The 14,523-nt window shown below is 25.5% G+C and overlaps 1 protein-coding gene across 7 annotated transcripts in view; it reads right to left on the bottom strand.

Annotated features, from left to right (window-relative positions):
• The window catches only part of LOC408372 (poly(rC)-binding protein 3), a 319,750-nt gene that overhangs the window by 50,641 nt on the left and 254,586 nt on the right, over positions 1–14,523 (bottom strand). For all 7 annotated transcript variants that reach the window (XM_026444321.1, XM_006559233.3, XM_006559231.3 and 4 more), the window contains one exon: positions 1,572–1,628. In XM_026444321.1, the coding sequence (XP_026300106.1) occupies positions 1,572–1,628 (57 nt within the window). The remainder of the gene's footprint in view (positions 1–1,571; positions 1,629–14,523) is intronic.

Genomic DNA, 14,523 nt, shown 5'->3' with positions numbered 1-14,523 from the left:
TTGATATCTATTACAATTCTTGGAATACTTGTTAAAAAATAAAATAAAATAAAATATTTCCGCAATTCTATTTTTAATTCTAAAAAAAAAAAAAAAAAAAAGAAAAGAGAAAAAATTTTGAAATTTTATAAATTTATTAATATAAATATAAATATATATATATATAAAGAAAAAGAATTTCACAGAAATTTAAGTCATGTGTAATTTCTATATATAAAATGTTTAAATATTGATATGAAAAATTAATAAAAAAATAATTCATAGAAATCTAATTATGTGTAACTTCTATATGTACGGCATGTGTATCATCATCAAACATTTATTATTCCAAATCAACGTGTTAGCATATTAATCAACACGCAAGGAGAAGTCTAATAGATCTTGAATATCGTCCAAAACGTGTTCAGATCATAAATATTAAGCTGAGTCATAAGTTGTTTGTCGCCCAGTTTATGCATGATGTTTATTTATTGTATAAAAAATTCATATAACGAGTATATGCAGCCCAATCTTCAGAATAAGCGCCATTTGCTTTTTATATAAAATCATATTTTATTTATTTTTGATTATCCTTTATCAAATGATATATAATATTTTAAACGAATGAAAAATAGATATTTAAAATATATATATATATATTTTTCTTTATAAAAAAATAAGAGAATTATACACTTTTTAGACTTTTAAATATATTTCTCTTTTCATTGTATAATTATGATAAAAATAATAATAATAATTATTATTATTTGTGTTACTATACAAAAAGATATGTATTTATTATTAATTCATGTATGTATATTATGATAATCGATAATAGAAGAAAAAGATAAAAAAACAAATCAATATTTCAAAAAATAATTTTGCATATATTAGATGATAACATCGCATTAATGTTTCACTAGTTACACTCAGATATCGTGATTATTGATTTGAATATTCTATCAGTTATTAATATTATGACAATTTCAAAATTTTTTTAATGATTTGAAAGTATTTATTTTTAAATTAAAGATTCGTCGAAAATTAATTATTAATTAAAAAAATAAAAAGATGAACTTTTAATAATAAATTGTTATTTAATTTTTCCTAATTTATTTTTGTTATTGTAATTAAATATCTATTCTATTAACTTTTGATTAGTAATATGAATTATTGTTTTATAATACCTATTATAATAAAAATTTATATTGATTTGTGGAATATTATTTTCAACGAATATTTTCCAAATCTTAAAAAAGAGCAATGATTCTTATATATAAAAATTTATACAGATAAAACTATTTTGGAAAATTCGTTAATCAATAATTAAGACAATTTTTATTATAAATTAAATATGAAAAGTATTTAAATACTTTGTTAATATAATTGAATACAATGTTGTAAAAAAAAATGTTCGAATTTTTGATTTTATAAAAATTCTTATTTTGAATGCTTATTTTTACAATAAATGTATCAATTTGAGTTGACTATTGATTGGATAACAAATTTTCTTTCCTTTAAAACAAATTTATCGATTTTTGCGAAATAATATTTATTCTAATCTAATAAAAATAAAAAATAGATTTAATTACCTCTTCACGGAACCTTTTGACGATCTCTCCTTTCTTCCCAATGATGCTCCCGACCTCCTGCAACAGACAAAATACAAAACACCGTTAGAACTGATGTAAACCATAACTTTTACGATAGCTCGAGCTATAAAGTTCAAAGTATGAGCTCGAATCGCTATCCTTTCTGAGTTACAGTGCAAGGAATTGATCGTAAATACTAGTCGGTTTCTAGCCATCAAGTAATCGTTTTGGACTTTTATATAACGGTTGGGTCAAGAAATTGATTTTTCAAAATATTTTCATACTTATAATTTTTTTTAGAATTCAATCAGTAAAATATTTTCTCTTTCCTCTTATTGAGAAAAATTCATGTGATTTTTGAGATTAAAATTAAAATTTATTAAAATAATTTTAATAAATTAGGATTTTTTAAATGTGTAAGAGATATTGAGAAAAAGAATTGAATACATATTTTGATTTCTGTTCTTGTAAATACTAATATTTTTATTTTTTTTAAATATCAAATTATTATTTTATAGTTAGATAAATATATTTTTTTCAATAGATTAGAATTCTGTATTAGATAATACAAAAATATAACTTTTGAAGAAGTGTTAGAGATAAAATTAAATTCGTCAATAAATTAAAATTTGATATAAATAATTTTCATTAAAATCACAACTACATTTATTAAACCAGAAAATTTCTTTAAATTAAATTAACACTATGTTAAAACAGAATGAAAATTTAATAACAAAACAATATTTTCTCAAAATCACAATTATTTTTATTATAAAAGTATTTTATAGAACTAAATTTAACATATGAATATTAAAATAATGAACATTTTTCTTCAAAATCATATCTATGTTTATTACAAAAAAAAAGAAAAAAAATTCTCAAAGATAATAATATTTCTTTGTACTCCAGCGATAAATCCCCTCCCTTGACTTGAAACCGGAAACACAGCCGTATATGCAGCGTCGATGGAACGTTTCTCAACAAAAGCGCGCGATTATTTGACCGATATCACGCGATACGCGTACTCCTGACATTTGTAATCATTCATTATCGCCCAATTACTCGATTAATAATATACGATATGCAGAACAATTAATTCGAAACACGTTTAATCGAAAACTTTATCGATCTTTATTTCGATCTTTATTTGTCGTTTCGTATAGTTCGTTGCTTTTTATAACTTATTTTTAGTTTTATTTGTATTATGAATTTTGATCGATATTATTTAATAAAAAAAAAAAAATAATATTTACAATTACTTTTACGTGTATATATTTCTTTTTTTTAAGCAAATTTCTAATTCTTTCTTCTTTTCCAAAAAATGATTTGTTTGGATGGTGCACAGTGTGAGGTTTAAACTATAATATACACAAGCACCGAGTACACTGTACTATATCTATAATTAAACTCTCGTAGAATGTTTCTATTTCAGAGGGAGACAAAGTGATCACAGAAAGCAGTTTAGACAACGTACATTTTATTACGCTTATTGAAATATCATTATTATTTATCGTTATTCCTTTGTTTTAATTATTAATAATTTTTTTATAAAAAAAATTTCTTAATAAGAAAAATATTGAATATTTGATGTAAAATAGAAATATAAAATATTTATTCATGGGAAATTTTTTGGATTAATTTTAAAATTCAATACAAAAATTGATGTCGATTAAGACTTATTTGTTAAATTATAAACAATTTATTTAAGATTGAATTGGATAAAATTGGAAAAAGGGAACAGAAGACAATAAAAAAGACAAAGAATTTTCAATCGATATTTTTCTATATTAATTTTTGTATTTATTTTGGTCTCCAGAACTAATTTTTCAAAAATATATGAATATAATTATTATTAGCGTATCTTTGACATGGAAATAATATTTTTTATGATTTAACAACATTAATATATATTTCTTTATATTAACATATTAATACGTAATACTGTATAATAATAATAAAAAGTGATAAAAAATTTTTATTTTTTTTACTTATGCTCATAAAATATAAATTTGCATAAATACTCGCTATTATTAGTTATGCAATTTGGTAATAAACTATTTTCATATAAAGATTTATTATTTATGTTGTAAGATGAAAAATTTTTTATAATAAACACTTCTTATAAAATTTCCTTTCCAAGTTTTATAATATATTCTATAATTGAAATTTTGAATGTATATAGTAAATATGTTAAAAAAATGGTCTATAAATTTTAAAATTAGATAAAATTAATTAGAAATTCCATTGAATTTAGATTTGAAATCAATAGTATAATTCAATATAATTCAATTCAAAGAAATATATATTAATATATATATAAATATATAAATAAATTAAAATTAACAAAACACATTATTTTTTATAATATTATTATGAAAATTTCTTTTTGAAGTCAATAAGAATAAATATATACCAAAAATACATGTCAATTCAAATTCTAAATATCAATAATTACAATAAATTACATTAAAATACATTAAAAATATTTTTGCAAAATTGTGGATTCAATAGATAAATATTTAACAATAATAGTAATATCGAATAAAAAATATTTATTAATTTGAATCTGTTAATAAAACTATCCTATTGGATGCATAGAATAGAGATATAATACAATACATACAACGTTGGAATGTGAAGATAATTGAATTCAACTAGGTTTCCAGACTGATAAATTCTAACAAAGAGTCAGAGGCTTTCAATCCGATGCCTTTTTGTTTCTTTTTGTGCTATTTGAACGAAACGTGTTAGATATATAGACAAACGTGTTGTTATATGAAGACATAAAAACTTAGAATACTTATAATGTCATATTTATGACGTAAAGGGGAAATGAGAAAAGAGGAGAAAGTTTCAAGTATGAGAAAATATTAATAAGTATTGTTAGTACGAATTTATGGTGTTCCTTCATATATGCATGGCTTTTAACGAAATATCGATGTCGAAAATTTTCATTCGTGTCAAAAAATACAGATGTAACTCAAAATTATACCAATATTAAAATTTTACGAATATTTTATAAACATATATTCTCTATACATTTAATTAAGATTAAAAATTTAAATATTTTCTAAGACAGTTTCAATTGAATTATTAAATAATCAAATTCTTAAAAAAATTAAAACAATTAAAATAAAATATATCTGTATATAAGTTTCAAAAAATATTCGATCTTAGATGAAATTTGAAAGGATGATGAGAGAGAAGGATTAAGATCTAAAACTGTCATCTATATAAAGCATAACTGAATGTGTTATCTATTTAGATATTATTAATACAATTTTTATTATAATAATAATGATTGACTGATGATGTGATGATACATCAGTCTCAATATTTGCATACAAGATATCCTATCTACAATTTATTCTCAAGAAATTAAACTAACTAACACATTTGACTTATAAAATTAAGTATATGGCAATTATTCTTATTTCAAGCATGCATGAATAGAATATTGAATTTTATAATATTAGATCGAGTTAGAGTATAAAAATGATAAGTATTTATTTATCTATTTCAATATTTATTATAATTTTTCACGAAAACAAGTGAAACTTTTTCATATGAAACATCCTATAGATATCATTATAGAGTCATTTATTGAACAAGGATGAAGAAATTCCAGAAGGTTGCATTAGTCACATCTATATGAATTCAATGTATGGCGTTGAAAGTTTTTCATTATTCTCAAAAGGTAATAAATACCCGAAGCTGAAGTTTTATATTTGAAATCCACTCCATATTTTTAGAACTTTAAAACTCGTAAAATTGTAATTTACTTAAAAGAAAAAAAAAAATTAATTAAATTTGTTATAAAAATAGGACAAGAACTATCGATTATTAGGAATCATTGAAAAGAAGAAGAATTCAAGAAATGTAAGCGCGCACTTATATACTTAAATATTATTATGCATTGTCGTCGGCAATCAGAGTGTCGTTGACGATTATGAAAACGCGGCAGCGCGAAAACATGTTGGTCGCGGCGACAATTGGAATGTGTTGAATGAAATGAATGCATTCGAACGACTCGGGGAACTTTCATGCGGAGTAAACGTATACATATATGAAATTCGATGCGAAGAAATTTATTGTGATACCAACAATTGACTCATCGAGAATTTTGTTATAGAATTTGAACGCTTGGTTTTTGATCTCTTAGAAATCAAATTCTATGATATCTGATCGACAGAGATATCATAGAACTAAGAAATTATTATAAATTCTCGATAAAATTAGTAAAATTTTATCCATATAATAATTATTTTATCCATATAATAATAATTAAACAAGAATTTTCTGATTAAAATTTTGAATAGAAATTTCAAAAACAATGATCCAATAATTTAAAATTCAAATAAAATTTCTACAATTTTTAAATTATCGAAAATTATCGAAATTCCCTTCATGTAAATTTATCCATTAATTTAATTACAGTTTGTATATTGTATTAAAATTTTTTTAATAAAAATCGATAAAATTTTCTATATAAAATTTTATATAGGAAAAAAAAATCAATCAAGCTACAATTTCAAATACAAATATACTTTAGTTTCTTAAGAATATTCTTCTTCTTAATTATTTTAAAATTCAAAATAATATTGAAAAAATTCTCTTATTATCGAAATAGAAATTAAAAATAGATTTTCTTAACTTTCAAACTTTATGAAATTTCAAAATTTCTTACATATAACTCCTGTAAAAATTCTATTATTATAAACATAAAAATTAAAAGTAAAACTTTTTTTTATTAATTCTATAATAATTCTCATAAAATATAAGGTTTCCTAAAATCCTTTATATGCAATTTGATCCAATGATAAATCAAATCATAATATAAATATTTTTAATTTTATTGTTAATTCTCAATATACAAAGTATTCATTCCAGAATATTTCTAATATATTTTTATTAATAATTTTTATTAATATGCAATTTTCAAAATTTCCAATAATTCTCAAGAATATTCTCCTTAATTATTATATAATGTTATAAAATAATTATTTAAAAAATCTTTCCATTATCCAACATGAAAATTAAAAATACATCCTTTTTATTCAAAATTCCTTAAATTCCTTATAAAAATTTTCTTATTACTATTATTATTCATAGCAGTTAAAAATAATATTTTTTTATTAATTCAAATTCAAACATGTTCTAAAAATCCTCTAAAATCAAAAAATTTCCTATACAATTTTAAATCAAATCAGATCCAATTTTCAAGAACATTCTTCTCAATTATTCTAAAATATTACTTCCCATTTTCATCAATATAAGAATCAAAAGCACACTTTTTTTATTAACTTTCAATAATTTTCTAAACATTTCCTAAAAAATCCTCCAAAATTAAAAAATTCTCTATACGATTTTAAATCAAACCACATCCAATTCTCTTCAATTATTCCAAAATATTTCTTCTCATTTTCATCAACATAAAAATCAAAAATACACTTTTTTACTAACTCTCAATGACTTTCTACAAATGAATTCCTAAAAAAATTTCCTTTTCTTATCACCATTCAAATATAAAAATTAAAATTTCTTTACCAATCTCTATTAATTTCTCAAACACGACTCCCAAAAAAATCAATTCCCTCTCCTAAAATCAAAAATTCCCTATACGACTCACCTAAACGATCAACCTAAACCACATTTTCACGAAATAAAACTAAATATCCTCTAATCCTCAAGAATTCTCTATCTCAATCTATAACAAAGTAACTATTCGAACCTGGAAAGCAACAAACTCTCCCTGTCTCTCTCTCCTCAAATATAAAAATTAAAATTTCTTTACCAATCTCTATTAATTTTTCAAACATGACTCCCAAAAAAATCAATTCCTCCAATCCAAATATCCTCCAATTCTCAAGAATTCTCAATCTCAATCTGTAACAAAGTAACTCGAGTATTCGAACCTGGAAAGCAACAAACTCTCCCTGTCTCTCTCTCGTCAAATATAAAAATTAAAATTTCTTTACCAATCTCTATTAATTTCTCAAACACGACTCCCAAAAAAATCAATTCTTCTCTATAACCAAAAATTCCCTATATAATACACCTAAAATCAACCACATTCTCACGAGATGAATCCAAATATCCTCCAATTCTCAAGAATTCTCAATCTCAACAACCTAAATCTAACCAAAAATTCTCAATCTAACCAAAAATTTCCTATACAATCCACCTAAACGATCAATCTAAACCATATTCTCACGAGATGAATCCAAATATCCTCCAATTCCCAAGAATTCTCAATCTCAATCTGTAACAAAGTAACTCGAGTATTCGAACCTGAAAAGCAACAAACTCTCCCTGTCTCTCTCTCGTCAAATATAAAAATTAAAATTTCTTTACCAATCTCTATTAATTTCTCAAACACGACTCCCAAAAAAATCAATTCCTCCCTATAACCAAAAATTCCCTATATGATCCACCTAAACCACATTCTCACGAGATGAATCCAAATATCCTCCAATTCTCAAGAATTCTCAATCTCAACAATCTAAATCTAACCAAAAATTCTCAATCTAACCAAAAATTCCCTATACAATCTACCTAAACGATCAACCTAAACCACATTCTCACGAGATGAATCCAAATATCCTCCAATTCTCAAGAATTCTCAATCTCAACAACCTAAATCTAACTAAAAATTTTCAATTTAACCAAAAATTCCCTATACAATCCACCTAAACGATCAACCTAAACCACATTCTCACGAGATGAATCCAAATATCCTCCAATTCCCAAGAATTCTCAATCTCAATCTGTAACAAAGTAACTATTCGAACCTGGAAAGCAACAAACTCTTCCTGTCTCTTTCTCGTCAAATATAAAAATTAAAATTTCTTTACCAATCTCTATTAATTTCTCAAACACGACTCCCAAAAAAATCAATTCCTCCCTATAACCAAAAATTGCCTATACAATCAACCTAAACCGCATTCTCATGAAATGAATCCAAATATCCTTCAATTCTCAAGAATTCTCAATCTCAACAACCTAAATCTAACTAAAAATTTTCAATCTAACCAAAAATTCCCTATACAATCCACCTAAACGATCAACCTAAACCACATTCTCACGAGATGAATCCAAATATCCTCCAATTCCCAAGAATTCTCAATCTCAATCTGTAACAAAGTAACTATTCGAACCTGGAAAGCAACAAACTCTTCCTGTCTCTTTCTCGTCAAATATAAAAATTAAAATTTCTTTACCAATCTCTATTAATTTCTCAAATACGACTCCCAAAAAAATCAATTCCTAAAACCAAAAATTCCCTATACAATCCACCTAAACGATCAACCTAAACCACATTCTCACGAGATGAATCCAAATATCCTCAAATTCTCAAGAATTCTCAATCTCAATCTGTAACAAAGTAACTATTCGAACCTGGAAAGCAACAAACTCTCCCTGTCTCTCTCTCGTCAAATATAAAAATTAAAATTTCTTTACCAATCTCTATTAATTTCTCAAACACGATTCCCAAAAAAATCAATTCCTTCAATCCAAATATCCTTCAATTGTCAAGAATTCTCAATCTCAATTCTCAACTCTCCCTCTCTCATGACTCGTCAAATATAAAAATTAAAATTTCTTTATCAATCTCTATTAATTTTTCAAACACAATTCCCAAAAAAATCAATTCCTCCCTATAACCAAAAATTCCCTATACGATCCACCTAAACTATATTCTCACAAGATGAATCCAAATATCCTCCAATTCCCAAGAATTCTTAATCTCAATCTGTAACAAAGTAACTATTCGAACCTGGAAAGCAACAAACTCTCCCTGTCTCTCGCGACTCGTCAAATATAAAAATTAATTAAAAATAATTTCTTTACCAATCTCTATTAATTTCTCAAACACGACTCCCAAAAAATCAATTCCTCCCTATAATCAAAAATTCCCTATACAATCAACCTAAAATCAACCACATTCTCACGAGATGAATCCAAATATCCTCCAATTCCCAAGAATTCTCAATCTCAATCCGTAACAAAGTAACTATTCGAACCTGGAAAGCAACAAACTCTCCCTCTCTCCCTCGCGACTCGTCCGAATCCGTTCTCTGCTCGGGAACGAGTTCGCGCTCTCGCAAGCACGCGTACGGCGCTCGCCTATAATTAGCAGCCGTCCGTGGTCGATGTCCAGCAGCCGGATCCCGCGTCTTCGTTGACACGATCTGACCCCACGATAATGTCACACAGGCTCGGGCCTGTCGGCTAAGGCAGGTATGCGCGCCCTCCTCCGCCGCGCTCTCTCTAAACTTAGACGGGTTCTCCTCGGAGGAGAAGAGAACGGCCGGGATGCCAACGAACGTCTCGTCGTTCCACGGGACCGGCGATGCCACGAACGCTTCGAGCTACCATCGTGCTAAATTCTTGATTCCTCCACTCCGAGGACAGCCCATCGAAGAAAGCGGCGCCCTCTTTGGATGCCGTGCACGCGCCATTCTAGCAACTTTCTGATCTATTCTAGGGGGATACCGTATGTGGATTGGGGGGCCCGAGGAGAGCGGTGTCTAAGTGTAATTTTGTTGCGTCGAGGGGATTGTTCGAGAGGAGCAGCGGTTCTTTGTTGTTCTTTGAACCCAGATTTTTCAAGGGTTAATAAGCGTGGAATTGGTTAACGAGGATTTCTTTCTTGGATCTTTGAAAAATGAGATATTTAAATAGGCGATTATTATTTTTGGAGATTTGTCGTTGAGGAGGCATCTTTTTTTTTTTGAAATTCGTTCAATTTTCGTCGAACAGGAGAATAAGTTTTTAAAAATGAGATACTCGTGAACGATTATTTTTGCAAATCTGTCGTCGAGCAGACTCTTTCTTTTTTAAATTTCGAAATTTGAAAATGGAAGAGGAAGGCTTTGGACGCCTCTTTGAAGAATAATAAATTGAATCTTTGAAAAATGAGATATCTCTGTAAGTGATTATTTTCGAAAATTTGTCGTTGAGAAGGTTTTTTTTAAATTAAAATGTAATAAAGCGTAGAGTTGATTAATGATATCTTTGAAAATTTGAGGGAATCTTTTTCTTTGAAATTCGGAATTTTGAAGAGGAAGTTAATGAAGCTTAATGAATATTCTTTTATATATAGAAATCAAATACGTATAAAATTTATTATTAAATTACTGAATTTTTAAAATAAAAATATACATTATTATAAGATTATAAATAAAGAAAATTAAAATCTGCATTCATTAAGCTTATAAATTATACAAATATTCTGAAGCAACAATTGTATAAAAATATATGACAATTCAATTTTTATCTATTATCGTTTTTCCTGTACAAATCATTTACAATTTTCTGGAAACAATTATTCACACATCAAACCTATACATAGTCTTGTCTTCTTAATTTTTTATATAATTAAAAAATTGTTGTAAAAAAAAAATTTAAAAACAATAAGAGTTTCTAAAAACAATACAATCCCCCTCAATTTTAAAGAAAATTTAAAATTTACTTCTAAACAATAACAAATAATCGGATCTCGCCGATTTGCATAATTACAATTTCCACCTGCATTTCCATTTAATTTTGCGTCGAACGATCAAAACCTGCCGCTAATTTCCACTCCCAACAATTTTCCATTCAGCTTTGCCGCTCAAAACAACATTGAAAATTCAATTTTCCATCGCGTCAGCTCTATCCTCTCCCCCCTCCTCACCCTCAGAGACGCGAGAAAAACCCGAACCCTTTTGATTTTGCAATTTAACCGAGTAATTTCTGCTCTGGCAAATAAATCGTTAAGGAGTGAGAGCGATCGGCAAACGCGAAATTTTTCAAAGGGGACAGTTTCCCCGAACGGATTGATTGCGCAGCGATCTCTGTGTCGCAGTTAATTAAAAGATTTTTCTTTCTTTTTTCTTTTTTTTTTACTCTATCACTATACCAAATCCCGCGCAAACGACTAATTCTCTGCAAAGGACAAATCTTTGGGGAGGGGGAGCCACTGTCGCGTGAAAAGTGCGAAATTAACTGGCGACGTACGAATCAATGGGAAACTTAATTGTGAGTCGAGATAATTGAGAGAGCATTTATTTTGTATATTGGAAAAAAAAATGGATTTGAATTATAGATGATGGAATGTGAAATTTATTGTTACAATTGTGATTTTTTTTTTAGTAATATTAAAATTATTGTTGTAAATAAAGGTTGTCGAAATATCATTCAACTTAACCTAACCTAACCTCGAAAGATTAAATAAATTTTTTTCTTTGATCAATTAATCTTGGTTGAATTAAATTTAATTATAGTTAATTGGATTTAATCATTTCCAGTGAATTTGGGATAATTCTTAAATCTTAATCAATTGTCTGTAACCAATAAAATTAATCTTATCCAACCTAACCTAAATTGTTTCGAAGAAAAATTTTTGTTAAGTAAATTTTTTAATGACACAACTGTCAAGTAAATATCTCAGAATGTTGTATCAAATTTAAAATTAAAAAATTATATAAGATCGAAAAATAGTTTTATTTTTTCGTAGATAATTATCTTGACTTTTTATAGAAATTAATTAATTGTGCAACTTTCGTTTATTAAATTGAAATTAAAATTAATTTAACAAACGTTTCTTTATCACCAGTTATGAAAGTAGAATTTAAATTGAAATCGATAAATGGAAACACGTTTGCATAATATCAATACGTAAGATCAATCATAATGTATTTGTGATAATTTACCGGAACAAAATCGGAAATAGTCGAGGTATTAGAAAGTGGTGAAAGTGCTGAAATTTCGTACTGCATTTGTGAATTTTTGTAGAATTCCAAAAGATTTATATCATAATGTTTCACAATTTTATTTTCTTCAAAACAGATTAAATTTGTTTTATTATTAAAATATTTTTTTCTTTTTTTTTTTTTTTTACTTTTTCTTATTAGTTTGGATAATCGAAAATTTTACTGAATCGAATCGAAGTAAAATTGATTACTTTCAAATTTTTTACCTAATTATTTTAAAAAATTGTGCAATTGGCAACATTGATTCTGGTTTATATCGATCAGAAATTACGGTTAATTATTCTTTATAACATTATTTTGGGATTAAGGTATATACTTATAACAAATTTAAATAGTCGTTAATTCTAATGTTAAAATAATTCATACGACAATTATACGACGAAGAAAAGGTATATAATTTAATATTAATACCTTTGATTATTAATAATCCATCGATTGTATTGAGTCGATTTTAATTCTCAAATATTAATTCGCAAATAAATTATAAATGTTCGCTATTCAAACACGTAATCATTTATTTAATGATAATAATACTTTCCATATTATATTTGATAACGAGTCTGAATACGAGAATTTAGCACGGATCAAAAATGACCCAGTATCGCTTCCTGTCCATCCAATTAATAATAATAATAATAATTTAATAATTTAACATTTTTGCAAATAAATACACAGAGGGAGTATATGAAAGTCGACTTTCTCTTTTTAATATAATTAAAAATTGTTATTTTATAAAACATTTATGTTATAAATTTTTGTTATTTTATATAAAAAAAAAAATTACTAAACTTTGTAATGAAAATATATTAAGACGTAAAAATATTTTAAATCGAATTTCAACTTTATCGATCTTTCGTATGATAAAATTTAAGTTAAAATTTTTTCTAACACTTTTTTAAAATTATTTCATTGGATTTTTCCATGTCGCTATAAATGACTTAATATTTTTTTTACAGGGAGTAATTTATATCGATTAATAAAAAAAAATATATATATATTTCCATTAAGAAAAAATATTTTACACGTTTAAAAATTGCAAAAAAATTAAAATAATATCCTTTCTCCAATTTGTAGAATGCAATTTTTCTGATGAAACATATTTTTTCACACAATATAATAAATAATTCACGAGTTATACAAACGATGTCATTCATTCTGTGTATTTTATGAATTTTTACAGTTTGTCGCAAAATTTAAAAAATGTGAAGGTTAAAAGCAATTTTTATGGAATTTGAATTTTATTGAATAATATACGTTTAATTTTTATTTTTATTTTCTTTTTTTTTTTTTTTTTTTATTACTTTTCGCTTAATTTCATGATTTTTCCCTTCTTTTGCGATAATTTCTTTCAATTATTTAAGGGATTATTAGTTACTCATTTCTGTAAAACAATTTAAATATTATAACAATATTATACAATTACAATAAATATATAAGATTATTATTAATTTGATGAAAAAACAATTTTTTTGTTTATTAATTGTTGCATTCAATTTTTAATTTTATGCAATACATCAACGAAATTTTATATTTTTTGTGCGACAGAAATTCATATATATATATATATATATATATATATATATGCAAATAATTTTTTTCCATTTCAGTCAAATAAATAACGAGATATTAATATCGTCATAAATACTCTACAGTTTTTCAAGTAAACCAATACTTCGATATTATGATAAATAAAATGAATGATAAATAAATTTCTTAAATATTTATTTACACGGTAATATTAAATCCATTAAAAATTCCATTATATATTTGTATGACAGAGCACGATTAACTACAATACGGAATAAGATATGAAGGAGAGAGCATCAGTAGAAATAGACTGACAATAGTCAGACATGGCGCGCCTGGTATATCAAACTTTATCCACTTGAAACTTTTGATTAATGTACATTTTAAAAATTGCTTGAAATATTTCAGTAATATTATCTCCAACTAAATTTTATCATTCAAGATATCCAAATGCAATATAGTTCTTATACGCAAAATGTTCATCACACTTGAATATTTCATCTGAGATACAAATTTAAATATCAGGGAATATAATTGATTTAGAACAATTCAAGATATAAAGAATTTGAAGATTTAAAGTGGAAGTATTTATTTTGTATAAAAAATTTCTATATCTTTACTCTCTTTTGAAATTTTTGAAGAATGTAATAATGCAAATTAAAATAAGT

The sequence above is a fragment of the Apis mellifera genome, linkage group LG12 (genome assembly GCF_003254395.2).
Source record: "Apis mellifera strain DH4 linkage group LG12, Amel_HAv3.1, whole genome shotgun sequence".
Classification (NCBI taxonomy): Eukaryota; Metazoa; Arthropoda; class Insecta; order Hymenoptera; family Apidae; genus Apis; species Apis mellifera.
Note: the sequence above shows the minus strand (reverse complement) of the source record. Positions and strands in the feature narration are given on the sequence as shown.